Source organism: Coregonus clupeaformis, chromosome 30 (genome assembly GCF_020615455.1).
Source record: "Coregonus clupeaformis isolate EN_2021a chromosome 30, ASM2061545v1, whole genome shotgun sequence".
Lineage (NCBI taxonomy): Eukaryota > Metazoa > Chordata > Actinopteri > Salmoniformes > Salmonidae > Coregonus > Coregonus clupeaformis.
Window position 1 is genome coordinate 32,209,379 of NC_059221.1, and position 24,512 is coordinate 32,233,890.

General features: G+C 46.0%; 1 protein-coding gene across 1 annotated transcript; it reads left to right on the forward strand.

Moving 5' to 3' along the window:
• The first annotated feature begins 14,831 nt into the window (after window positions 1-14,831).
• Window positions 14,832-22,975, forward strand: LOC121545415 (dual specificity protein phosphatase 7). The gene is made up of 3 exons (XM_041855934.2): window positions 14,832-16,207; window positions 16,826-17,254; window positions 21,160-22,975. Exons 1-3 carry the CDS (start codon window positions 15,841-15,843, stop codon window positions 21,468-21,470), a joined length of 1,107 nt encoding a protein of 368 aa, XP_041711868.1. The 5' UTR covers window positions 14,832-15,840; the 3' UTR covers window positions 21,471-22,975.
• Window positions 22,976-24,512: the final 1,537 nt, after the last annotated feature.

The following is a 24,512-nucleotide window of genomic DNA, read 5'->3' on the forward strand; positions in this document are numbered from 1 at the left end:
GGGTTGGGTTAGGATCAGGGCTATGGTTAGGGTTTAGGGTTGGGGTTAGGATCAGGGCTATGGTTAGGGGTTTAGGTTGTTAGGATCAGGGCTATGGTTAGGGGTTAGGGTTATGGTTAGATCGGGCTATGGTTAGGGGTTTAGGGGTTAGGGTTAGGATCAGGGCTATGGTTAGGGGGTTTAGGGTTAGGTTAGGATCAGGGCTATGGTTAGGGGGTTTAGGTTAGGGTTAGGATCAGGGCTATGGTTAGGGGGTTTAGGTTAGGGTTAGGATCAGGGCTATGGTTAGGGGTTTAGGTTAGGGTTAGGATCAGGGCTATGGTTAGGGTTAGGATTAGGGCTATGGTTAGGGAGGTTAGGTTAGGATCAGGGCTATGGTTAGGGGTTTAGGGTTAGGGTTAGGATCAGGGCTATGGTTAGGGGGTTTAGGGTTAGGGTTAGGATCAGGGCTATGGTTAGGGGTTATAGAGTTATGGTTAGGATCAGGGCTATGGTTAGGGGTTTAGGGTTAGGGTTAGGATCAGGGCTATGGTTAGGGTTTAGGGTTAGGGTTAGGATCAGGGCTATGGTTAGGGGGTTTAGGGTTATGGTTAGGATCAGGGATATGGTTAGGGGTTTAGGGTTATGGGTTAGGATCAGGGCTATGGTTAGGTGGGTTGGATTAGGGCTATGGTTAGGGGGTTTAGGGTTATGGTTAGGATCAGGGCATGGTTAGGGGGGTTTAGGGTTAGGGTTAGGATCAGGGCTATGGTTAGGGGGTTTAGGGTTAGGTTAGGATCTGGGGCTATGGTTAGGGGGTTTAGGGTTATGGTTAGGATCAGGGCTATGGTTAGGGGGTTTAGGGTTAGGGTTAGGATTGGGGTTAGGTTGGGGTATGGTTAGGGTTAGGATTAGGCTATGGTTAGGGGGTTTAGGGTTAGGGTTAGGATCAGGGCTATGGTTAGGGGGTTTAGGGTTAGAGGTTAGGATCAGGGCTATGGTTAGGGGGTTTAGGGTTAGGGTTAGGATCAGGGCTATGGTTAGGGGGTTTAGGGTTGGGGTTAGGATCAGGGCTATGGTTAGGGGTTTAGGGTTAGGGTTAGGATCAGGGCTATGGTTAGGGGGTTTAGGGTTAGGGTTAGGATCAGGGCTATGGTTAGGGGGTTTAGGGTTATGGTTAGGATCAGGGCTATGGTTAGGGTTAGGGTTAGGGTTAGGATCAGGGCTATGGTTAGGGGGTTTAGGGTTAGGGTTGGGATCAGGGCTATGGTTAGGGGTTTGGGGTTTAGGGTTAGGATCAGGGCTATGGTTAGGGGTTTAGGGTTAGGGTTAGGATCAGGGCTATGGTTAGGGTTTAGGGTTAGGGTTAGGATCAGAGGCTAGTGGTTAGGGTTAGGATTAGGGCTATGGTTAGGGGTTAGGGTTAGGATTAGGGCTATGGTTAGGGGGTTTAGGGTTATGGTTAGGATCAGGGCTATGGTTAGGGGGTTTAGGGTTAGGGTTAGGATCAGGGCTATGGTTAGGGGTTTAGGGTTATGGTTAGGATCAGGCTATGGTTAGGGGTTTAGGGTTAGGGTTAGGATCAGGCTATGGTTAGGGGGTTTAGGGTTATGGTTAGGATCAGGGCTATGGTTAGGGGTTTAGGGTTAGGGTTAGGATCAGGGCTATGGTTAAGGGGTTTAGGGTTATGGTTAGGATCAGGGCTATGGTTAGGGGGTTTAGGGTTAGGGTTTGGATCAGGGCTATGGTTAGGGGGTTTAGGTTTGGTTAGGATCAGGGCTATGGTTAGGGTTTAGGTTAGGGTTATGGTTAGGATCAGGGCTATGGTTAGGGGTTTGGGTTAGGTTAGGATCAGGGCTATGGTTAGGGGTTTAGGGTTAGGGTTACGATCAGGGCTATGGTTAGGGGTTTAGGGTTAGGTTAGGATCAGGGCTATGGTTTAGGGGTTTAGGGTTAGGGTTAGGATCAGGGCTATGGTTAGGGTTGGTCAGGCTATGGTTAGGGGGTTTAGGGTTAGGGTTAGGATCGGGCTATGGTTAGGGGGTTTAGGGTTATGGTTAGGATCAGGGCTATGGTTAGGGTTTAGGGTTATGGTTAGGATCAGGGCTATGGTTAGGGGGTTTAGGGGTTAGGATTAGGTCGGCTATGGTTAGGGGGTTTAGGGTTAGGGTTAGGATCAGGGCTATGGTTAGGGGTTTAGTTAGGTTAGGGTTAGGGCTAGGTTAGGGTTAGGATCAGGGCTATGGTTAGGGGTTTAGGTTAGGTTAGATCAGGGCTATGGGGGGTAGGGTTAGGATCAGGGCTATGGTTAGGGGTTTAGGTTATGGTTTGGATCAGGGCTATGGTTAGGGAGGGGTTAGGATCAGGGCTATGGTTAGGGGTTTAGGGTTAGGGTTAGGATCAGGGCTATGGTTAGGGGGTTTAGGGTTAGGGTTAGGATCAGGGCTATGGTTAGGGGGTTTAGGGTTAGGGTTGGGATCAGGGCTATGGTTAGGGGGTTTAGGGTTAGGTTAGGATCAGGGCTATGGTTAGGGGGTTTAGGTTAGGGTTAGGATCAGGGCTATGGTTGGGGTTTAGGTTAGGTTAGGATCAGGGCTATGGTTAGGGGTTTAGGGTGGGGTTAGGATCAGGGCTATGGTTAGGGGTTTGGGTTAGGGTTAGGATCAGGGCTATGGTTGAGGGTTTAGGGTTATGGTTAGGATCAGGGCTATGGTTAGGGGGTTTAGGGTTAGGGTTAGGATCAGGGCTATGGTTAGGGGGTTAGGATCAGGGCTATGGTTAGGGGGTTTGGGTTAGAGATCAGGGCTATGGTTAGGGGGGTTTAGGGTTGTGGTTAGGATCAGGGCTATGGTTAGGGGGTTTAGGGTTAGGGTTAGGATCAGGGCTATGGTTAGGGGTTTAGGGTTATGGTTAGGATCAGGGCTATGGTTAGGGTTTAGGGTTAGGGTTAGGATCAGGGCTATGGTTAGGGTTTAGGGTTAGGGTTAGGATCAGGGGCTATGGTTAGGGGTTTAGGGTTAGGGTTAGGGCTATGGTTAGGGGTTTAGGGTAGGTTAGGATCAGGGCTATGGTTAGGGGGTTTAGGGGGGTTAGGATCAGGGCTATGGTTAGGGGTTTAGGGTTATGGTTAGGATCAGGGCTATGGTTAGGGGGTTTAGGGTTAGGGTTAGGATCAGGGCTATGGTTAGGGGGTTTAGGTTATGGTTAGGATCAGGGCTATGGTTAGGGGGTTTAGGGTTAGGGTTAGGATCAGGGCTATGGTTAGGGGGGTTTAGGGTTAGGGTTAGGATCGGGGCTATGGTTAGGGGGTTTAGGGTTAGGGGTTAGGATCAGGGCTATGGTTAGGGGGTTTAGGGTTAGGGTTAGAATCAGGCTATGGTTAGGGGGTTTAGGGTTGGGTTAGGATCAGGGCTATGGTTGGGGTTTAGGTTAGTTGGGTTAGGTAGGTTAGGATCAGGGGCTATGGTTAGTTTAGGTTAGGGTTAGGATCAGGGCTATGGTTAGGGGGTTTAGGGTTATGGGTTACGATCAGGGCTATGGTTAGGGGGTTTAGGTTAGGGTTAGGATCAGGGCTATGGTTAGGGGTTTAGGGTTAGGGTTAGGATCAGGGCTATGGTTAGGGGGTTTAGGTTAGGGTTAGGATCAGGGCTATGGTTAGGGGGTTTAGGGTTGGGTTAGGATCAGGGCTATGGTTAGGGGGTTTAGGGTTAGGGTTAGGATCAGGGCTATGGTTAGGGGGTTTAGGGTTATGGTTAGGATCAGGGCTATGGTTAGGGGGTTTAGGGTTAGGGTTAGGATCAGGGCTATGGTTAGGGGTTAGGTTAGGGGCTATGGTTAGGGGTTTAGGGTTAGGGTTAGGATCAGGGCTATGGTTAGGGGTTTAGGGTTAGGGTTAGGATCAGTGGCTATGGTTAGGGGGTTTAGGTTAGGGTTAGGATCAGGGCTATGGTTAGGGGGTTTAGGGGTTAGGGTTAGGATCAGGGCTATGGTTAGGGTTGGAGTAGTGGGTTAGGGTTAGGATGGGCTATGGTTAGGGGTTTAGGGTTAGGATCAGGGCTATGGTTAGGGGGTTTAGGGTTAGGGTTAGGATCAGGGCTATGGTTAGGGGGTTTAGGGTTAGAGTTAGGATCAGGGCTATGGTTAGGGGTTTAGGGTTATGGTTAGGATCAGGGCTATGGTTAGGGGGTTTAGGGTTAGGGTTAGGATCAGGGCTATGGTTAGGGGGTTTAGGGTTAGGGTTAGGATCAGGGCTATGGTTAGGGGGTTTAGGGTTATGGTTAGGATCAGGGCTATGGTTAGGGGGTTTAGGGTTAGGGTTAGGATCAGGGCTATGGTTAGGGGGTTTAGGGTTATGGTTAGGATCAGGGCTATGGTTAGGGGGTTTAGGGTTATGGTTAGGATCAGGGCTATGGTTAGGGGGTTTAGGGGTTATGGTTAGGATCAGGGCTATGGTTAGGGGGTTTAGGGTTAGGGTTAGGATCAGGGCTATGGTTAGGGGTTTAGGGTAAGTTAGGATCAGGGCTATGGTTAGGGGGTTTAGGTTAGGGTTAGGATCAGGGCTATGGTTAGGGGGTTTAGGTTGGGTTAGGATCAGGGCTATGGTTAGGGGGTTTAGGGTTAGGTTGATCAGGCTATGGTTAGGGGGTTTAGGGTTAGGGTTAGGATTAGGGCTATGGTTAGGGGGTTTAGGTTAGGTTAGGATCAGGGCTATGGTTAGGGGTTTAGGTTAGGGTTAGGATCAGGGCTATGGTTAGGGGGTTTAGGGTTGAGGTTAGGATCAGGGCTATGGTTAGGGGTTTAGGGTTATGGTTAGGATCAGGGCTATGGTTAGGGTTGGGTTGTTAGGGTTATGGTTAGGATCAGGGCTATGGTTAGGGGTTTAGGGTTAGGGTTAGGATCAGGGCTATGGTTAGGGGGTTTAGGGTTATGGGTTAGGATCAGGGCTATGGTTAGGGGGTTTAGGGTTAGGTTAGGATCAGGGCTATGGTTAGGGGGTTTAGGGTTATGGTTAGGATCAGGGCTATGGTTAGGGTTGGTTTAGGGTTGGGTTAGGGTTAGGATCAGGGCTATGGTTAGGGGGTTTAGGGTTATGGTTAGGATCAGGGCTATGGTTAGGGGTTTAGGGTTAGGGTTAGGATCAGGGCTATGGTTAGGGGGTTTAGGTTAGGGGTTAGGATCAGGGCTATGGTTAGGGGTTTAGGGTTAGGGTTAGGATCAGGGCTATGGTTAGGGGGTTTAGGGTTAGGTTAGGATCAGGGCTATGGTTAGGGGGTTTAGGGTTAGGGTTAGGATCAGGGCTATGGTTAGGTTTAGGGTTATGGTTAGGATCAGGGCTATGGTTAGGGGGTTTTAGGGTTAGGGTTAGGATCAGGGGCTATGGTTAGGGGTTTAGGGTTATGGTTAGGATCAGGGCTATGGTTAGGGGGTTTAGGGTTAGGGGTTATGGTTAGGATCAGGGCTATGGTTAGGGGGTTTAGGGTTAGGGTTAGGATCAGGGCTATGGTTAGGGGGTTTAGGGTTAGGGTTAGGATCAGGGCTATGGTTAGGGGGTTTAGGGTTAGGGTTACGATCAGGGCTATGGTTAGGGGGTTTAGGGTTAGGGTTAGGACTCAGGGCTATGGTTAGGGGTTTAGGGTTAGGGTTGGGATCAGGGCTATGGTTAGGGGTTTTAGGGTTAGGTGGATCAGGGCTATGGTTAGGGGGTTTAGGGTTATGGTTAGGATCAGGGCTATGGTTAGGGGGTTTAGGGTTAGGGTTAGGATCAGGGCTATGGTTAGGGGGTTTAGGGTTAGGGTTAGGATCAGGGCTATGGTTAGGGGGTTTAGGGTTAGGGTTAGGATCAGGGCTATGGTTAGGGGGTTTAGGGTTAGGGTTAGGATCAGGGCTATGGTTAGGGGTTTAGGGTTAGGGTTAGGATCAGGCTATGGTTAGGGTTAGGATCAGGGCTATGGTTAGGGGTTTAGGGTTAGGGTTAGGATCAGGGCTATGGTTAGGGGGTTTAGGGTTAGGGTTAGGATCAGGGCTATGGTTAGGGGGTTTAGGGTTATGGTTAGGATCAGGGCTATGGTTAGGGGGTTTAGGGTTAGGGTTAGGATCAGGGCTATGGTTAGGGGTTTAGGGTTAGGGTTAGGATCAGGGCTATGGTTAGGGGGGTTTAGGGGTTAGGGTTAGGATCAGGGCTATGGTTAGGGGTTTAGGGTTAGGGTTAGGATCAGGGCTATGGTTAGGGGGTTTAGGGTTAGGGTTAGGATCAGGGCTATGGTTAGGGGGTTTAGAGGTTAGGTTAGGATCAGGGCTATGGTTAGGGGGTTTAGGGTTAAGGTTAGGATCAGGGCTATGGTTAGGGGGTTTAGGGTTATGGTTAGGACTAGGGCTATGGTTAGGGTAGGGAGGTTAGGGGGTTTAGGGTTAGGATCAGGGCTATGGTTAGGGGGTTTAGGGTTAGGAGTTAGGATCAGGGCTATGGTTAGGGGGTGTTAGGGTTAGGGTTAGGATCAGGGCTATGGTTAGGGGTTAGGATTAGGGCTATGGTTAGGGGGTTAGGGTTAGGATCAGGGCTATGGTTAGGGGGTTTAGGGTTATGGTTAGGATCAGGGCTATGGTTAGGGGGTTTAGGGTTAGGGTTAGGATCAGGGCTATGGTTAGGGGGTTTAGGGTTATGGTTAGGATCAGGGCTATGGTTAGGGTTTAGGGTTAGGGTTAGGATCAGGGCTATGGTTAGGGGGTTTAGGGTTATGGTTAGGATCAGGGCTATGGTTAGGGGGTTTAGGGTTAGGGTTAGGATCAGGGCTATGGTTAGGGGGTTTAGGGGTTATGGTTAGGATCGGGGCTATGGTTAGGGGTTTAGGGTTAGGGTTAGGATCAGGGCTATGGTTAGGGGGTTTAGGGTTATGGTTAGGATCAGGGCTATGGTTAGGGGGTTTAGTGGGGTTATGGTTAGGATCAGGGCTATGGTTAGGGGGTTTAGGGTTAGGGTTAGGATCAGGGCTATGGTTAGGGGGTTTAGGGTTGGTTAGGATCAGGGCTATGGTTAGGGGGTTTAGGGTTAGGGTTAGGATCAGGGCTATGGTTAGGGGGTTTAGGGTTAGGGTTAGGATCAGGGCTATGGTTAGGGGTTTAGGGTTAGGATCAGGGCTATGGTTAGGGGTTTAAGGTTAGGGTTAGGATCAGGGCTATGGTTAGGGGGTTTAGGGTTGGGGTTAGGATCAGGGCTATGGTTAGGGGGGTTTAGGGTTAGGGTTAGGATCAGGGCTATGGTTAGGGGGTTTAGGGTTAGGGTTAGGATCAGGGCTATGGTTAGGGGGTTTAGGGTTAGGGTTAGGATCAGGGCTATGGTTAGGGGGTTTAGGGTTGTGGTTAGGATCAGGGCTATGGTTAGGGGTTTAGGGTTAGGGTTAGGATCAGGGCTATGGTTAGGGGGTTTAGGTTAGGGTTAGGATCAGGGCTATGGTTAGGGGGTTTAGGGTTAGGGTTAGGATCAGGGCTATGGTTAGGGGGTTTAGGGTTATGGTTAGGATCAGGGCTATGGTTAGGGGGTTTAGGGTTAGGGTTAGGATCAGGGCTATGGTTAGGGGGTTTAGGGTTATGGTTAGGATCAGGGCTATGGTTAGGGGTTTAGGGTTAGGGTTAGGATCAGGGCTATGGTTAGGGGTTTAGGGGTTAGGGTTAGGATCAGGGCTATGGTTAGGGGTTTAGGTTTAGGGTTATGGTTAGGATCAGGGCTATGGTTAGGGGGTTTAGGGTTAGGGTTAGGATCAGGGCTATGGTTAGGGGGTTTAGGGTTAGGGTTAGGATCAGGGCTATGGTTAGGGGTTTAGGGTTAGGGTTAGGATCAGGGCTATGGTTAGGGGGTTAGGGTTAGGGTTAGGAGGCTATGGTTAGGGTTAGGATCAGGGCTATGGTTAGGGGGGTTTAGGGTTAGGGTTAGGATCAGGGCTATGGTTAGGGGGTTTAGGGTTATGGTTAGGATCAGGGCTATGGTTAGGGGGTTTAGGGTTATGGTTAGGATCAGGGCTATGGTTAGGGGGTTTAGGGTTATGGTTAGGATCAGGGCTATGGTTAGGGGGTTTAGGGTTTAGGGGTTGTGGTTAGGATCAGGGCTATGGTTAGGGGGTTTAGGGTTAGGGTTAGGATCAGGGGCTATGGTTAGGGGGTTTAGGGTTAGGGTTAGGATCAGGGCTATGGTTAGGGGGTTTAGGGTTAGGGTTAGGATCAGGGCTATGGTTAGGGTTTAGGGTTAGGGTTAGGATCAGGGCTATGGTTAGGGGGTTTAGGGTTAGGATCAGGGCTATGGTTAGGGGGTTTAGGGTTAGGGTTAGGATCAGGGCTATGGTTAGGGGTTTGAGGGTTTAGGGTTAGGGTTAGGATCAGGGCTATGGTTAGGGGGTTTAGGGTTAGGGTTAGGATCAGGGCTATGGTTAGGGGGTTTAGGGTTAGGGTTAGGATCAGGGCTATGGTTAGGGGGTTTAGGGTTAGGGTTAGGATCAGGGCTATGGTTAGGGGGTTTAGGGTTATGGTTAGGATCAGGGCTATGGGTTAGGATTAGGGCTATGGTTAGGGGGTTAGGGTTAGGATTAGGGCTATGGTTAGGGGGTTTAGGGTTAGGGTTAGGATCAGGGCTATGGTTGGGGGGTTTAGGGTTAGGATCAGGGCTATGGTTAGGGGGTTTAGGGTTAGGGTTAGGATCAGGGCTATGGTTAGGGGATTAGGGTTAGGGTTAGGATCAGGGCTATGGTTAGGGTTAGGATTAGGGCTATGGTTAGGGGGTTAGGGTTAGGATTAGGGCTATGGTTAGGGGGTTTAGGGTTATGGTTAGGATCAGGGCTATGGTTAGGGGTTTAGGGTTAGGGGTTAGGATTAGGGCTATGGTTAGGGGGTTTAGGGTTATGGTTAGGATCAGGGCTATGGTTAGGGGGTTTAGGGTTAGGGTTAGGATCAGGGCTATGGTTAGGGGTTTAGGGTTATGGTTAGGATCAGGGCTATGGTTAGGGGGTTTAGGGTTAGGGTTAGGATCAGGGCTATGGTTAGGGGGTTTAGGGTTATGGTTAGGATCGGGGCTATGGTTAGGGGGTTTAGGGTTAGGGTTTGGATCAGGGCTATGGTTAGGGGTTTAGGGTTATGGTTAGGATCAGGGCTATGGTTAGGGGGTTTAGGTTTAGGGTTATGGTTAGGATCAGGGCTATGGTTAGGGGGTTTAGGTTAGGGTTAGGATCAGGCTATGGTTAGGGGGTTTAGGGTTAGGGTTACGATCAGGGCTATGGTTAGGGGGTTTAGGGTTAGGGTTAGGATCAGGGCTATGTTTAGGGTTTAGGGTTAGGGTTAGGATCAAGGCTATGGTTAGGGTTAGGATCAGGGCTATGGTTAGGGGGTTTAGGGTTAGGTTTAGGATCAGGGCTATGGTTAGGAGGTTTAGGGTTATGGTTAGGATCAGGGCTTTGGTTAGGGGGTTTAGGGTTATGGTTAGGATCAGGGCTATGGTTAGGGGGTTTAGGGTTAGGGGTTATGGTTAGGATCAGGGCTATGGTTAGGGGGTTTAGGGTTAGGGTTAGGATCAGGGCTATGGTTAGGGGGTTTAGGGTTATGGTTAGGATCAGGGATATGGTTAGGGGGTTTAGGGTTATGGTTAGGATCAGGGCTATGGTTAGGATTAGGGCTATGGTTAGGGGGGTTAGGGTTAGGATTAGGGCTATGGTTAGGGGGTTTAGGGTTATGGTTAGGATCAGGGCTATGGTTGGGGGGTTTAGGGTTAGGATCAGGGCTATGGTTAGGGGGTTTAGGGTTAGGGTTAGGATCAGGGCTATGGTTAGGGGATTAGGGTTAGGGTTAGTATCAGGGCTATGGTTAGGGTTAGGATTAGGGCTATGGTTAGGGGGGTTAGGGTTAGGATTAGGGCTATGGTTAGGGGGTTTAGGGTTATGGTTAGGATCAGGGCTATGGTTAGGGGGTTTAGGGTTAGGGTTAGGATCAGGGCTATGGTTAGGGGGTTTAGGGTTATGGTTAGGATCAGGGCTATGGTTAGGGGGTTTAGGGTTAGGGTTAGGATCAGGGCTATGGTTAGGGGGTTTAGGGTTATGGTTAGGATCAGGGCTATGGTTAGGGGTTTAGGGTTAGGGTTAGGATCAGGGCTATGGTTAGGGGTTTAGGGTTATGGTTAGGATCGGGGCTATGGTTAGGGGGTTTAGGGTTAGGGTTTGGATCAGGGCTATGGTTAGGGGGTTTAGGGTTATGGCTAGGATCAGGGCTATGGTTAGGGGGTTTAGGTTTAGGGGTTATGGTTAGGATCAGGGCTATGGTTAGGGGGTTTAGGGTTAGGGTTAGGATCAGGGCTATGGTTAGGGGGTTTAGGGTTAGGGTTACGATCAGGGCTATGGTTAGGGGGTTTAGGATTAGGGTTAGGATCAGGGCTATGTTTAGGGGGTTAGGGTTAGGGTTAGGATCAAGGCTATGGTTAGGGTTAGGATCAGGGCTATGGTTAGGGGGTTTAGGGTTAGGTTTAGGATCAGGGCTATGGTTAGGAGGTTTATGGTTATGGTTAGGATCAGGGCTTTGGTTAGGGGGTTTAGGGTTATGGTTAGGATCAGGGCTATGGTTAGGGGGTTTAGGGTTAGGGTTAGGATCAGGGCTATGGTTAGGGGGTTTAGGGTTAGGGTTAGGATCAGGGCTATGGTTAGGGGGTTAGGGTTAGGGTTAGGATCAGGGCTATGGTTAGGGTTAGGATCAGGGCTATGGTTAGGGGGTTTAGGGTTAGGGTTAGGATCAGGGCTATGGTTAGGGGGTTTAGGGTTATGGTTAGGATCAGGGCTATGGTTAGGGGGTTTAGGGTTATGGTTAGGATCAGGGCTATGTTTAGGGGGTTTAGGGTTAGGGTTAGGATCAGGGCTATGGTTAGGGGGTTTAGGGCTAGGGTTAGGATCAGGGCTATGATTAGGGGTTTAGGGGTTTAGGGTTAGGGTTAGGATCAGGGCTATGGTTAGGGGGTTTAGGGTTAGGGTTAGGATCAAGGCTATGGTTAGGGGGTTTAGGGTTAGGGTTAGGATCAGGGCTATGGTTAGGGGGTTTAGGGTTATGGTTAGGATCAGGGCTATGGTTAGGGGGTTTAGTGTTATGGTTAGGATCAGGGCTATGGTTAGGATTAGGGCTATGGTTAGGGGGTTTAGGGTTATGGTTAGGATCAGGGCTATGGTTAGGGGGTTTAGGGTTAGGATCAGGGCTATGGTAAGGGGTTTAGGGTTAGGGTTAGGATCAGGGCTATGGTTAGGGGATTAGGGTTAGGGTTAGGATCAGGGCTATGGTTAGGGTTAGGATTAGGGCTATGGTTAGGGGGGTTAGGGTTAGGATTAGGGCTATGGTTAGGGGGTTTAGGGTTATGGTTAGGATCAGGGCTATGGTTAGGGGGTTTAGGTTAGGGTTAGGATCAGGGCTATGGTTAGGGGTTTAGGTTATGGTTAGGATCAGGGCTATGGTTAGGGGGTTTAGGGTTAGGGTTAGGATCAGGGCTATGGTTAGGGGTTTAGGGTTATGGTTAGGATCAGGGCTATGGTTAGGGGTTTAGGGTTAGGGTTAGGATCAGGGCTATGGTTAGGGGGTTTAGGGTTATGGTTAGGATCGGGGCTATGGTTAGGGGGTTTAGGGTTAGGAGTTAGGACCAGGGCTATGGTTAGGGGGTTTAGGGTTATGGTTAGGATCGGGGCTATGGTTAGGGGTTTAGGGTTAGGGTTAGGACCAGGGCTATGGTTAGGGGGTTTAGGGTTATGGTTAGGATCAGGGCTATGGTTAGGGGTTTAGGGTTAGGGGTTATGGTTAGGATCAGGGCTATGGTTAGGGGGTTTAGGGTTAGGGTTAGGATCAGGGCTATGGTTAGGGGTTTAGGGTTAGGGTTACGATCAGGGCTATGGTTAGGGGGTTTAGGGTTAGGGTTAGAATCAGGGCTATGTTTAGGGGGTTAGGGTTAGGGTTAGGATCAAGGCTATGGTTAGGGTTAGGATCAGGGCTATGGTTAGGGGGTTTAGGGTTATGGTTAGGATCAGGGCTATGGTTAGGGGGTTTAGGGTTATGATTAGGATCAGGGCTATGGTTAGGGGGTTTAAGGTTAGGGTTAGGATCAGGGCTATGGTTAGGGGGTTTAAGGTTAGGGTTAGGATCAGGGATATGGTTAGGGGGTTTAAGGTTAGGGTTAGGATCAGGGCTATGGTTAGGGGGTTTAGGGTTATGGTTAGGATCAGGGCTATGGTTAGGGGGTTTAGGGTTAGGGTTAGGATCGGGGCTATGGTTAGGGGGTTTAGGGTTATGGTTAGGATCAGGGCTATGGTTAGGGGGTTTAGGGTTAGGGTTAGGATCAGGGCTATTGTTAGGGGGTTTAGGGTTATGGTTAGGATCAGGGCTATGGTTAGGGGGTTTAGGGTTAGGGTTAGGATCAGGGCTATGGTTAGGAGGTTTAGGGTTATGGTTAGGATCGGGGCTATGGTTAGGGGGTTTAGGGTTAGGGTTTGGATCAGGGCTATGGTTAGGGGGTTTAGGGTTATGGTTAGGATCAGGGCTATGGTTAGGGGGTTTAGGTTTAGGGGTTATGGTTAGGATCAGGGCTATGGTTAGGGGGTTTAGGGTTAGGGTTAGGATCAGGGCTATGGTTAGGGGGTTTAGGGTTAGGGTTACGATCAGGGCTATTGTTAGGGGGTTTAGGGTTAGGGTTAGGATCAGGGCTATGTTTAGGGGGTTAGGGTTAGGGTTAGGATCAAGGCTATGGTTAGGGTTAGGATCAGGGCTATGGTTAGGGGGTTTAGGGTTAGGTTTAGGATCAGGGCTATGGTTAGGGGGTTTAGGGTTATGGTTAGGATCAGGGCTTTGGTTAGGGGGTTTAGGGTTATGGTTAGGATCAGGGCTATGGTTAGGGGGTTTCGGGTTAGGGGTTATGGTTAGGATCAGGGCTATGGTTAGGGGGTTTAGGGTTAGGGTTAGGATCAGGGCTATGGTTAGGGGGTTTAGGGTTAGGGTTACGATCAGGGCTATGGTTAGGGGGTTTAGGGTTAGGGTTAGGATCAGGGCTATGTTTAGGGGGTTAGGGTTAGGGTTAGGATCAAGGCTATGGTTAGGGTTAGGATCAGGGCTATGGTTAGGGGGTTTAGGGTTAGGGTTAGGATCAGGGCTATGGTTAGGGGGTTTAGGGTTATGGTTAGGATCAGGGCTATGGTTAGGGGGTTTAGGGTTATGGTTAGGACCAGGGCTATGTTTAGGGGGTTTAGGGTTAGGGTTAGGATCAGGGCTATGGTTAGGGGGTTTAGGGTTAGGGTTAGGATCAGGGCTATGATTAGGGGGTTTAGGGGGTTTAGGGTTAGGGTTAGGATCAGGGCTATGGTTAGGGGGTTTAGGGTTAGGGTTAGTATCAAGGCTATGGTTAGGGGGTTTAGGGTTAGGGTTAGGATCAGGGCTATGGTTAGGGGGTTTAGGGTTATGGTTAGGATCAGGGCTATGGTTAGGGGGTTTAGTGTTATGGTTAGGATCAGGGCTATGGTTAGGATTAGGGCTATGGTTAGGGGGGTTAGGGTTAGGATTAGGGCTATGGTTAGGGGGTTTAGGGTTAGGGTTAGGATCAGGGCTATGGTTAGGGGGTTTAGGGTTAGGATCAGGGCTATGGTTAGGGGGTTTAGGGTTAGGGTTAGGATCAGGGCTATGGTTAGGGGATTAGGGTTAGGGTTAGGATCAGGGCTATGGTTAGGGTTAGGATTAGGGCTATGGTTAGGGGGTTAGGGGTTGGGATTAGGGCTATGGTTAGGGGTTTAGGGTTATGGTTAGGATCAGGGCTATGGTTAGGGGGTTTAGGGTTAGGGTTAGGATCAGGGCTATGGTTAGGGGGTTTAGGGTTATGGTTAGGATCAGGGCTATGGTTAGGGGGTTTAGGGTTAGGGTTAGGATCAGGGCTATGGTTAGGGGGTTTAGGGTTATGGTTAGGATCAGGGCTATGGTTAGGGGGTTTAGGGTTAGGGTTAGGATCAGGGCTATGGTTAGGGGGTTTAGGGTTATGGTTAGGATCGGGGCTATGGTTAGGGGGTTTAGGGTTAGGGTTAGGATCAGGGCTATGGTTAGGGGGTTTAGGGTTATGGTTAGGATCAGGGCTATGGTTAGGGGGTTTAGGGTTAGGGGTTATGGTTAGGATCAGGGCTATGGTTAGGGGGTTTAGGGTTAGGGTTAGGATCAGGGCTATGGTTAGGGGGTTTAGGGTTAGGGTTACGATCAGGGCTATGGTTAGGGGGTTTAGGGTTAGGGTTAGAATCAGGGCTATGTTTAGGGGGTTAGGGTTAGGGTTAGGATCAAGGCTATGGTTAGGGTTAGGATCAGGGCTATGGTTAGGGGGTTTAGGGTTATGGTTAGGATCAGGGCTATGGTTAGGGGGTTTAGGGTTAGGGTTACGATCAGGGCTATGGTTAGGGGGTTTAGGGTTAGGGTTAGGATCAGGGCTATGTTTAGGGGTTAGGGTTAGGGTTAGGATCAAGGCTATGGTTAGGGTTAGGATCAGGGCTATGGTTAGGGGGTTTAGGGTTAGGGTTAGGATCAGGGCTATGGTTAGGGGGTTTAGGGTTATGGTTAGGATCAGGGCTATGGTTAGGGGGTTTAGGGTTATGGTTAGGATCAGGGCTATGGTTAGGGGGTTTAGGGGGTTTAGGGTTAGGGTTAGGATCAGGGCTATGGTTAGGGGGTTTAGGGTTAGGGTTAGGATCAGGGCTATGGTCAGGGGGTTTAGGGTTATGGTTAGGATCAGGGCTATGGTTAGGGGGTTTAGGGGGTTTAGGGTTAGGGTTAGGATCAGGGCTATGGTTAGGGGGTTTAGGGTTAGGGTTAGGATCAGGGCTATGGTTAGGGGGTTTAGGGTTAGGGTTAGGATCAGGGCTATGGTTAGGGGGTTTAGGGTTAGGGTTAGTGGATAGTTAATTGAAATGTTGTTGACAGTTATCGAACATTTACTGGACATCTACAAAACATCTACTTTGGACTTTCCAAATAGTGTTACCCCAGCATGCCATGCTATGAGACTGGAGAGGATGAGGTTCAATAGTGTTACAGGATGATATAATCTCAAATATTGTGTTTTGGCCAGCATCCATGTAAAAAGGTCAATAGGCTAACCTGTAGTCCTCAGTGTTTATTATCATATGCAAATATTTACATTGATATGACCACACATTGACCAAGAATAAAAACCACCACTGCATACAAATGAGAAAAGAGCAGGTACTGGGCTGCAATTAATTATGTTGCATAGCCTACATTTTAAACATCATTAATGAGTGAATAAAACTGTTTTGATCATACAAAGATTGATAGAATAATGCATTTTATGAATGCCTAGTTTGATATTAAAATAACACTATTAAAAAAACAATACAATCATAATACACTATCAAATAGGTTATTTATTACACAGTAATAGCCTAGAGGAGGGATTACAAACCACATTTTGCAATCTCCATCTATGTCTTTAAATCCTGAAGCAAGCACCTCCCTCTCTTGAGTTGCTCCTCAACAACATTTCCTCTGCATCGGAATAGCAAAGGGAGAACATGCTCCAAGTAGTGCGACAGTCAGTGTCGAATAGTTCTTGTTAATGTCTGGTGTTATTATTGCATAGGAACAAATGCACGAGGATTTGCTTACCTGGATGTGCGTATAAGTGGTTAGAGGGAAATCAACGCTCCCGCTCAAACCCGTAATTTGATACATTTTTCAAACATTTGAGCTTTGATGTTTGAGTTTAACAAGTTCCAGTGTTTCTCCTCGAAATAGTTATTTGTCTCTCGGTGTACAATGTAACGTTAGCGTAATTTGTGTATTAGCCTACCTGTATGAATGTAACATGATATTTAGTTCGATATGACTAATGTGACTCCAAGTAAAAGCGTAGAATGGCTCCAACTCGAGTTGGAATCCGGGGGAGGTTCGCTGCTTTTGTTGGACTGCCGATCGCACGAGCTTTACGAATCATCCCACATAGAAACGGCGATCAATTTGGCAATTCCAGCATTGATGCTGCGAAGGTTCAAGAAGGGCAACATACCCATCCGAACTATCATACCGAACCACGAAGACAAGGAGAAATTCGTTAGACGTTGCAATACAGATACAGTGATTCTGTACGATGAGTGCACTGTGGACTGGCAGGATGGGGCCACAGTCTCGGTTCTGGGACTACTTCTTCAGAAACTATGGGACGACGGCTGTAAAGCATATTACCTGGAAGGCAAGTTACATTTTTGCCATTATATTGTTTTTCAATAGGATATGTAGATTATTCCTTGTCTATCTTTCCGGGCACTGTATGTAAAGTAAGGTTAAAATATATTTAAGACAAACAACTTAAATCAATCCATTTAAATTATATAGATAGTATTTAAAATACAGCATAGTTTTGAAGGTAGCCTACATCTATTGTCTCTCAAACTTTGAGAAGTAGTGTGACTGGGATTCTCAATTAAAATTCCAAAATGGCTACGCCATGTTTTGCTACTGCTGGAAAAGGGCATGCATTTCATGAATGTTCTGCTGTGAAGGAGAGACCTATTGCCCATACAGTTTTCAGTAATGGTATAGATAGCATATAATTGTTATTGCGTCGGCCCTATTCACATGTTATTAACATGTGATTCATAGTAAACAAAACGTAGTACACAGCCTATTACTTAATTTGACCACTTGTCAGTTATTATCTTTAAACTCAAAATAATAATATTTGACCCAAATCTCTGTTCTGTTGTTACAGTTTGAATAATAATAATAATTATATGAATATAATGCTTGGCTGAGATACACAGGACAGCACATACACCATTTTATAACTCCTTGGTTCTTTTGATCTCAGGGGGATTTGGGAAGTTTCAAACCGAGTACCCAGAGCACTGTGAGACCCTCCTGGACAGCTCCTGTCCCAGCTCCTCTCCCCCGCTCTCCGTCCTAGGCTTCGGAAGTCTCCGGATCAGTTCCGACCTCTCAGATGGTGAATCGGACCGCGAGCCGAGCAGCGCCACAGAGTCTGAGGAGAGCCCCCTTCCCAACAACCAACCTGCCTTCCCAGTCCAGATCCTTCCCTACCTTTACCTGGGCTGTGCCAAAGACTCCACTAACCTGGACGTGCTGGGCCAGCACAACATCAAGTACATCCTGAACGTCACACCCAACCTCCCCAACATGTTTGAACATGACGGCCTCTTTACATACAAGCAGATCCCCATCTCGGACCACTGGAGTCAGAACCTGTCCCAGTTCTTTCCAGAGGCCATATCCTTCATCGGTGAGTAGCTGACTTACTGTGCGGGAGAGAACATGATAGATCACATTGTGTTCCAAAAATTACTATATGTGGAGTACGAGGCCTATAGGAAATGACTCACAGGCACACCTAGTATATGATATAATTCTGTGAATTACAGTGAGAAAGAGGAAGTTGTTTGCTGACCACCTAATGTTCTTGTTGTATTTGAGTCATATTTTTATTATGATTTGAATCATTGTTATCGCTCAGTTCCTGGTATACCCAGTGGTATTGCTCATCACTGAAACCCCGTTGTGTGATGAAGCTATGGCTTTTACTTTTATTTTCACGTCTGGTTACCAATGTCACAAGTCAACATAACTGTCTATTGGTGTCTGTTTAAAAATGATTTATCTATACATTTTTTTACATTATTGGTCCATCCACCACCCGCTCTTCGGGTATATATTGGTCAAAAAGAGAGCTGGACTGAAGTCCCTTGCTCGGCACAAGGGAAAGTACATGCGCTACTGAGGAACTTGCTGGTCATTGTTAGTGTCATATGTCTGTTATTTAAGGATGGATAACAAATCTTTTTTTTAAACGTACAGCAGGTATCATCAACTAGATTCAGCCGCAGGCCGATTTTTTCTTGAGCGGATGGTCAGGGGGCCGGAACATAATTACAAATAATTTGTAGACTGCAAATTGACCGCAAGAAGCCCAAACCTTGCTTACATACAGTGCCTTCAGAAAGTATTCACACCCCTTGACTTTTTCCACATTTTGTTGTGATACAGCCTGAATTTAAAATGGATTAAATTGAGATGTTTTGTCACAGGTCTACACACAATACCCCTTATTGTCAAAGTGGTATTATGTTTTTCAAAATGTTGACAAATTAATTAAAAATGAAAAGCTGAAATGCTTGAGTCAATGTGTATTCAACCCCTTTGTTATGGCAAGCCTAAATAAGTTCAGGAGTAAAAATGTTCTTAACAAGTCATAGTAATTTGCATGGGCACACTCTGTGTGCAATAATAGTGTTTAACATGACTTTTGACCTCATCTCTGTACCCCACACATACAATTATCTGTATGGTCCCTCAGTCGAGCAGTGAATTTCAAACACTGATTCAACCACAAAGACCAACACGGTTTTCCAATGCCTCGCAAAGAAGGGCACCTATTGGTAGATGGGTAAAAAGAAAAAGCAGACATTGAATATCCCTTTGAGCATGGTGAAGTTATTAATTACACTTTGGATGGTGTATCAATACACCCAGTCACTACAAAGATACAGGCGTCCATCCTAACTCAGTTGCCGGAGAGGAAGGAAACCGCTCAGGGATTTCAACATGAGGCCAATGGTGACTTTACAGAGTTTAATGACTGTGATAGGAGAAAACTGAGGATGGATCAACATTGTAGTTACTCCACAATACTAACCTGATTGACAGAGTGAAAAGAAGGAAGCCTGTACAGAATAAAAATATTCAAAAAATATGCATCCTGTTTGCAACAAGGCACTAAAGTAATACTGTAAAAAATGTGGCAAAGCAATTCCCTTTTTTCCTGACTATAAAGTGTTATGTTTGGGGCAAATCCAAACAACACATTACTGAGTACCACTCTCCATATTTTCAAGCATTGTGGTGGCTGCATCATGTTATGGGTATGCTTGTAATCGTTAAGGACTGGGGAGTTTTTCAGGATAAAAAATAAACAGAATGGAGCTAAGCACAGGCAAAATCCTAGAGGAAAACCTTGTTTAGTCTGCTTTCCACCAGACACTGGGAAATTAATTTACCTTTCAGCAGGACAATAACCTAAAACACAAGGCCAAATCTACATTGGAGTTGCTTACTAAGAAGACAGTGAATGTTCCTGAGTGGCCAAGTTACAGTTTTGACTTAAATCTACTTGACAGTCTATGGCAAGACCTGAAAATGGTTGTCTAGCAATGATCAACAACCAATTTGACAGAGCTTGAAGAATTCTTTAAAAGAATAATGAGCAAATGTTGCACAATCCAGGTGTGGAAAGCTCTTACCCAAAAAGATTCACAGCTGTAATCGCTGCCAAAGGTATAAAAAATAAAATAAAAACGTATACAAAGTATTGACTCAGGTGTGTGAATACTTATGTAAATTATATATTTATCTATTTCATTTTCAATAAATGTGCAACATTATGGGGTATTGTGTGTAGATGGGTGAGGAAAAAATCAATTTAATCCGATATGAATTCAGGCTGTAACAGAACAAAATGTGGAATATGTCAAGGGGTATGAATACTTGCTGAAGGTACACTACCAGTCAAAAGTTTGGACAGACCTACTCATTCAAGGGTTTTTCTTTATTTTTACTATTTTTTACATTGTAGAATAATTGTGAAGACATCAAAACTATGAAATAATACACATGGAATCATGTAGTAACCAAAAAAGTGTTAAACAAATCAAAATATATTTTATATTTGAGATTCTTCAAATAGCCACCCTTTGCCTTGATGACAGCTTTGCCCACTCTTGGCATTCTCTCAACCAGCTTCACCAGCTTTTCGATTAACAGGTGTGTCTTCTATGTGAGATGCGGTGTGGGTGAACGGATTATCTCCAAATGTGTAGTTCCCACCGTAAAGCATGGAGGAGGAGGTGTTATGGTGTGGGGGTGCTTTGCTGGTGACACTGTCTGTGATTTATTTAGAATTCAAGGCACACTTAACCAGCATGGCTACCACAGCATTCTGCAGCGATAAGCCATCCCATCTGGTTTGGGCTTAGTGGGACTATCATTTGTTTTTCAACAGGACAATGACCCAACACACCTCCAGGCTGTGTAAGGGCTATTTTACCAGGAAGGAGAGTGCTGTATCAGATGACCTGGCCTCCACAATCACCTGACCTCAACCCAATTGAGATGGTTTGGGATAAGTTGGGCCGCAGAGTGAAGGAAAAGCAGCCAACAAGTGCTCAGCATATGTGGGAACTCCTTCAAGACTGTTGGAAAAGCATTCCAGGTGAAGCTGGTTGAAAGAATGCCAAGAGTGTGCAAAGCTGTCATCAAGGCAAAGGGTGGCTATTTGAAGAATCTCAAATATAAAATATATTTTGATTTGTTTAACACTTATTTTGGTTACTACATGATTCCATATGTGTTCTTTCATAGTTTTGATGTCTTCACTATTATTCTACAATATAGAAAATAGTAAATATAAAGAAAAACCCTTAAATGAGTAGGTGTGTCCAAACTTTTGACTGGAACTGTATATCTCTCTATTATGCAGGGGAATACTTTGGAACAGATTTCCTAAATTAAACTTGGAGCTGATTTGCTGGTGTTTTTACAGTATTTTATGGCCTAATTAAAAAAACTACTAATCTTCTTTTTTTGTTGCTCAGAAAACTTGGGGGGCCAAATAAAATCACTGGGCCGCCAGTTGGGGAACCCTAACTTACAAAAACCCACAACAGCACATGAAACCTTCTAGGTTATGTATGTTTGTACTAGTGGTGTTTCCAGGCTTGTTTTGCATTTGTTTGTCAATTGGGGTTAGTGGTAGAGGAAGGAAACATGGCTTCCACTCTCTATGGCTGCCTGTGTTTGGTTATCAGGTCATGAGTCTAACTCTGACGTATCCTGGTTGTGGTGGAGTCCAGGGCGTTTCACCCTGCTGGGATTAGCTCACTATAAATTATATTTCCTTTTACGAATGGAGATGTCATTCAACAAAGATAAAGGTTTACTTACTGTCTCCCTTGATCCTCATGAGAAAACAATAAGAAGCAGGCCTACATGTTAGCTATTGTGTGTTGAGCCTTATGAATACACTATCAAGCCCTTAGACCCCACGCCCTGAGAGTCTGAGGTCTACGTGTGACCTGATCATAAAAGCAGTCTTATTTGACCCATATTGACCTTCTTCCTCACTTGTACATGTAGATGAGGCTCGGTCCAAGCAGTGTGGCGTCCTGGTACACTGTCTGGCTGGCATCAGCCGTTCTGTGACCGTGACCGTGGCCTACCTGATGCAGAGGCTCAACCTGTCCCTTAACGACGCCTATGACTTTGTCAAGAGGAAGAAGTCCAACATCTCCCCCAACTTCAACTTCATGGGCCAGCTGCTGGACTTCGAGAGGACACTGGGGCTGCACAGCCTGTGTGACAACCGCTCCTCGTCCAATGAGCAGCTCTACTTCACCACGCCGACCAATCACAACGTGTTCCAGTTGGACACGCTGGAGTCGACGTGAGGAGACGGAGAAGACAGGGTTTGGCTGCCATGTTGTTTCATCAGTGTCGCCATGGTATTTTGTTGCCTGTAAGGAAGAGGAAAATACTCCTGGAACTGCAACTGGTGGAGAGAGACTGAGGAGACTCACCTGTCATGCAAGTTATTTAAGTATGGATTCTTATAGGACACGGTGCTCCCCATTATACTTTAAAAAGTACATGCTCTGTTTGGTCCACGCTCTGATGCCTTATCGTCTATAATAGTGAATGACGGTATGGTTATTGCAGGAAATGTAATTATTATGAGCTAACTCTAAAATGGTTGTAGATGGTTTAACTGTCATTTCATATTCACCAGATGTAAAGTGGATGTGTCAGTTGTTTTCCTAACAACTGTGGCTAATGCATTGGTCTGAAGGGAGATTTTGGCCATGGAGAATGTGAATCAATGTTTTCTGGGAACAAAAGGAGATTTTTTTGAATGGTACTTTTGCTGAGGGGATTGGGCTACTTTAAGTTGGCCTTGAATGACTTTAACTTTCCTATTGATGACTGTTCTAAACGTCTTCATTTGCAGCTATCTCTCTAAACATCAGTATGGAGTGATCATGGAAAACAGTAGGTGACAAATGCTATGTTATGTTCTCTACTTTGCTGTCATCTTCAGAGTAAACATTTGTGTTTTCCATTTGATAATGTAGGAATGCAATACATTATGTCAGAACATTACCGTTTTACCTTTGTTGCACAGAGACAGGTCACCCTCTGAAAAATGTTAAAGATGAAACACCTATAGTTTTTATTTGCATAGCTCTTGTAAATTGTGATAATTATAATAACATTGCATTGTTTGCATGTAATCAAGTTTAACTTCTGTTCTGTACCTCTTCTGCCTGTTGTTCCTGTGGCCTTTATCATACCGTCTAAGTTAACATAACACTTAACTGTCTTTAACCAAGGATTGTCATATGCCATGCTTGAAATGAATGACTTGTATATGATAGTTATGATCCATAATGGACATTTGTACCTTGTTTATTAAGTAATGTATAAGTCATGTTTAGACAATCTTCAGCCTGCAGCTACTCTTCCTGTGGCGGAACTGTGTTAAGGGAAACATGCAGTGTGTTTTGATCCGTTCTGTATTTGTCAGTAATGTCTCAGAACGAGTCAGCTCGAAGTTGAATGTTTTAGTGAATGAGAGAGGGAATTAAATGAAACGAGTGATGATGATGCTAAATGTGTTCTTACCTCACAGAGAGACATTTTCAGGGATTTTTATATAGCACATTTGTATGTTGTTACAGCCTCTGAAATACATCAAAGGGCTGTGTTTATTTGTATGTGTTTGTAAAAGATGTACATAAGATTAGCTTGGTAACGTGGGACATTTTCTCTGAATCATGAAGGATGTGAAGTGAAATTGACCCGATTACAGTATGTATAGTGTATGTAAAACTAAATGTACAACACAGTAATGTACAAGTTTATACAACAAATATATTGTATATTTTTTACCTTTAAATGTGCAATGTATTCTTGTGTTATTATTATTGACTTATTGTTATTCAGGTCTACTGCCGTGCCAAGGCTACTTTGAGTCAATGCTCAATGACTCAACATCCATAATGCAGAATATCAAGTCCAGTGCAGTCAGCCAGAAACATTATTTACTTAAGTAGGCTGTGGGATAGCCACTGTTGGTGTCGTGTTGGGTTGTGTAGCACAAGGCCCAAGGCTGTAGGTGTGGTTAGATATTTACTCTGTCCACGCTGATGCCTGGCTTCCTGTCTGATGTGGCCATGCAGGACATCTGATGCAGAGAGGGTTGGGTCTCTGAAACCACAACACAGCCACTTCCCCTCCCTGTCAGTCACTCAGAGTCACCCTGTTCGGAGAGAAGAGGAAGATGAGACAGCATGGAGCTGGAATATGTGCATTTCGTGACAGTTAAGGCCCATTCTACTTGATGACTAATACCCTTACTAAGAATAACTTTTTTTAAAGGATGTTGAGCTGGTGTCTCATTCTCAGACTGAACATTTCAGTGTTTGTTGGGTAAATTCAGTAATATCCTGTTTTTCTCATATCCAAAAGCTGCTGTTTCTCATTTGAAAAAAGGAAATGAAAGCTTGCCACTACATCCTCGGTTCCTGTTGGACATTTGGGGAGGGTGATGTGGAGGTCACATTTTACTGTCTTGTATCACACTAGCTAAAGCCCATTGAGATTGGGGGTTAGGATATCCATGAAATATGTTGAGAATAGAATGTTCTCAGAGTATGAAATAATGGATAAGTTCACATTAGCGCACATATAAACTCACATATCTCATAAGAACATATTGAATAGACTACTTAACTTTGATGTTAATTATTGCCAAAAATGATGTCCCCATATACAGTGGAGAAAAAAAGTATTTAGTCAGCCACCAATTGTGCAAGTTCTCCCACTTAAAAAAATGAGAGAGGCCTGTAATTTTCATCATAGGTACACGTCAACTATGACAGACAAAATGAGGGAAAAAAATCCAGAAAATCACATTGTAGGATTTTTAATGAATTTATTTGCAAATTTTGGTGGAAAATAAGTATTTGGTCAATAACAAAAGTTTCTCAATACTTTGTTATATACCCTTTGTTGGCAATGACACAGGTCAAACGTTTTCTGTAAGTCTTCACAAGGTTTTCACACACTGTTGCTGGTATTTTGGCCCATTCCTCCATGCAGATCTCCTCTAGAGCAGTGATGTTTTGGGGCTGTCGCTGGGCAACACGGTCTTTCAACTCCCTCCAAAGATTTTCTATGGGGTTGAGATCTGGAGACTGGCTAGGCCACTCCAGGACCTTGAAATGCTTCTTACGAAGCCACTCCTTCGTTGCCCGGGCGGTGTGTTTGGGATCATTGTCATGCTGAAAGACCCAGCCACGTTTCATCTTCAATGCCCTTGCTGATGGAAGGAGGTTTTCACTCAAAATCTCACAATACATGGCCCCATTCATTCTTTCCTTTACACGGATCAGTCGTCCTGGTCCCTTTGCAGAAAAACAGCCCCAAAGCAT

What these genes read in the sequence shown, in the direction of transcription:
- LOC121545415 (XM_041855934.2), top strand. Translation starts at nt 15,841, where the DNA reads ATGACTAATGTGACTCCAAGTAAAAGCGTAGAATGGCTCCAACTCGAG. An exon ending in TAAAGCATATTACCTGGAAG is followed by an intron (nt 16,208 to 16,825) that starts GCAAGTTACATT and finishes TTTTGATCTCAG; the next exon opens with GGGGATTTGGGAAGTTTCAA. An exon ending in AGAGGCCATATCCTTCATCG is followed by an intron (nt 17,255 to 21,159) that starts GTGAGTAGCTGA and finishes TTGTACATGTAG; the next exon opens with ATGAGGCTCGGTCCAAGCAG.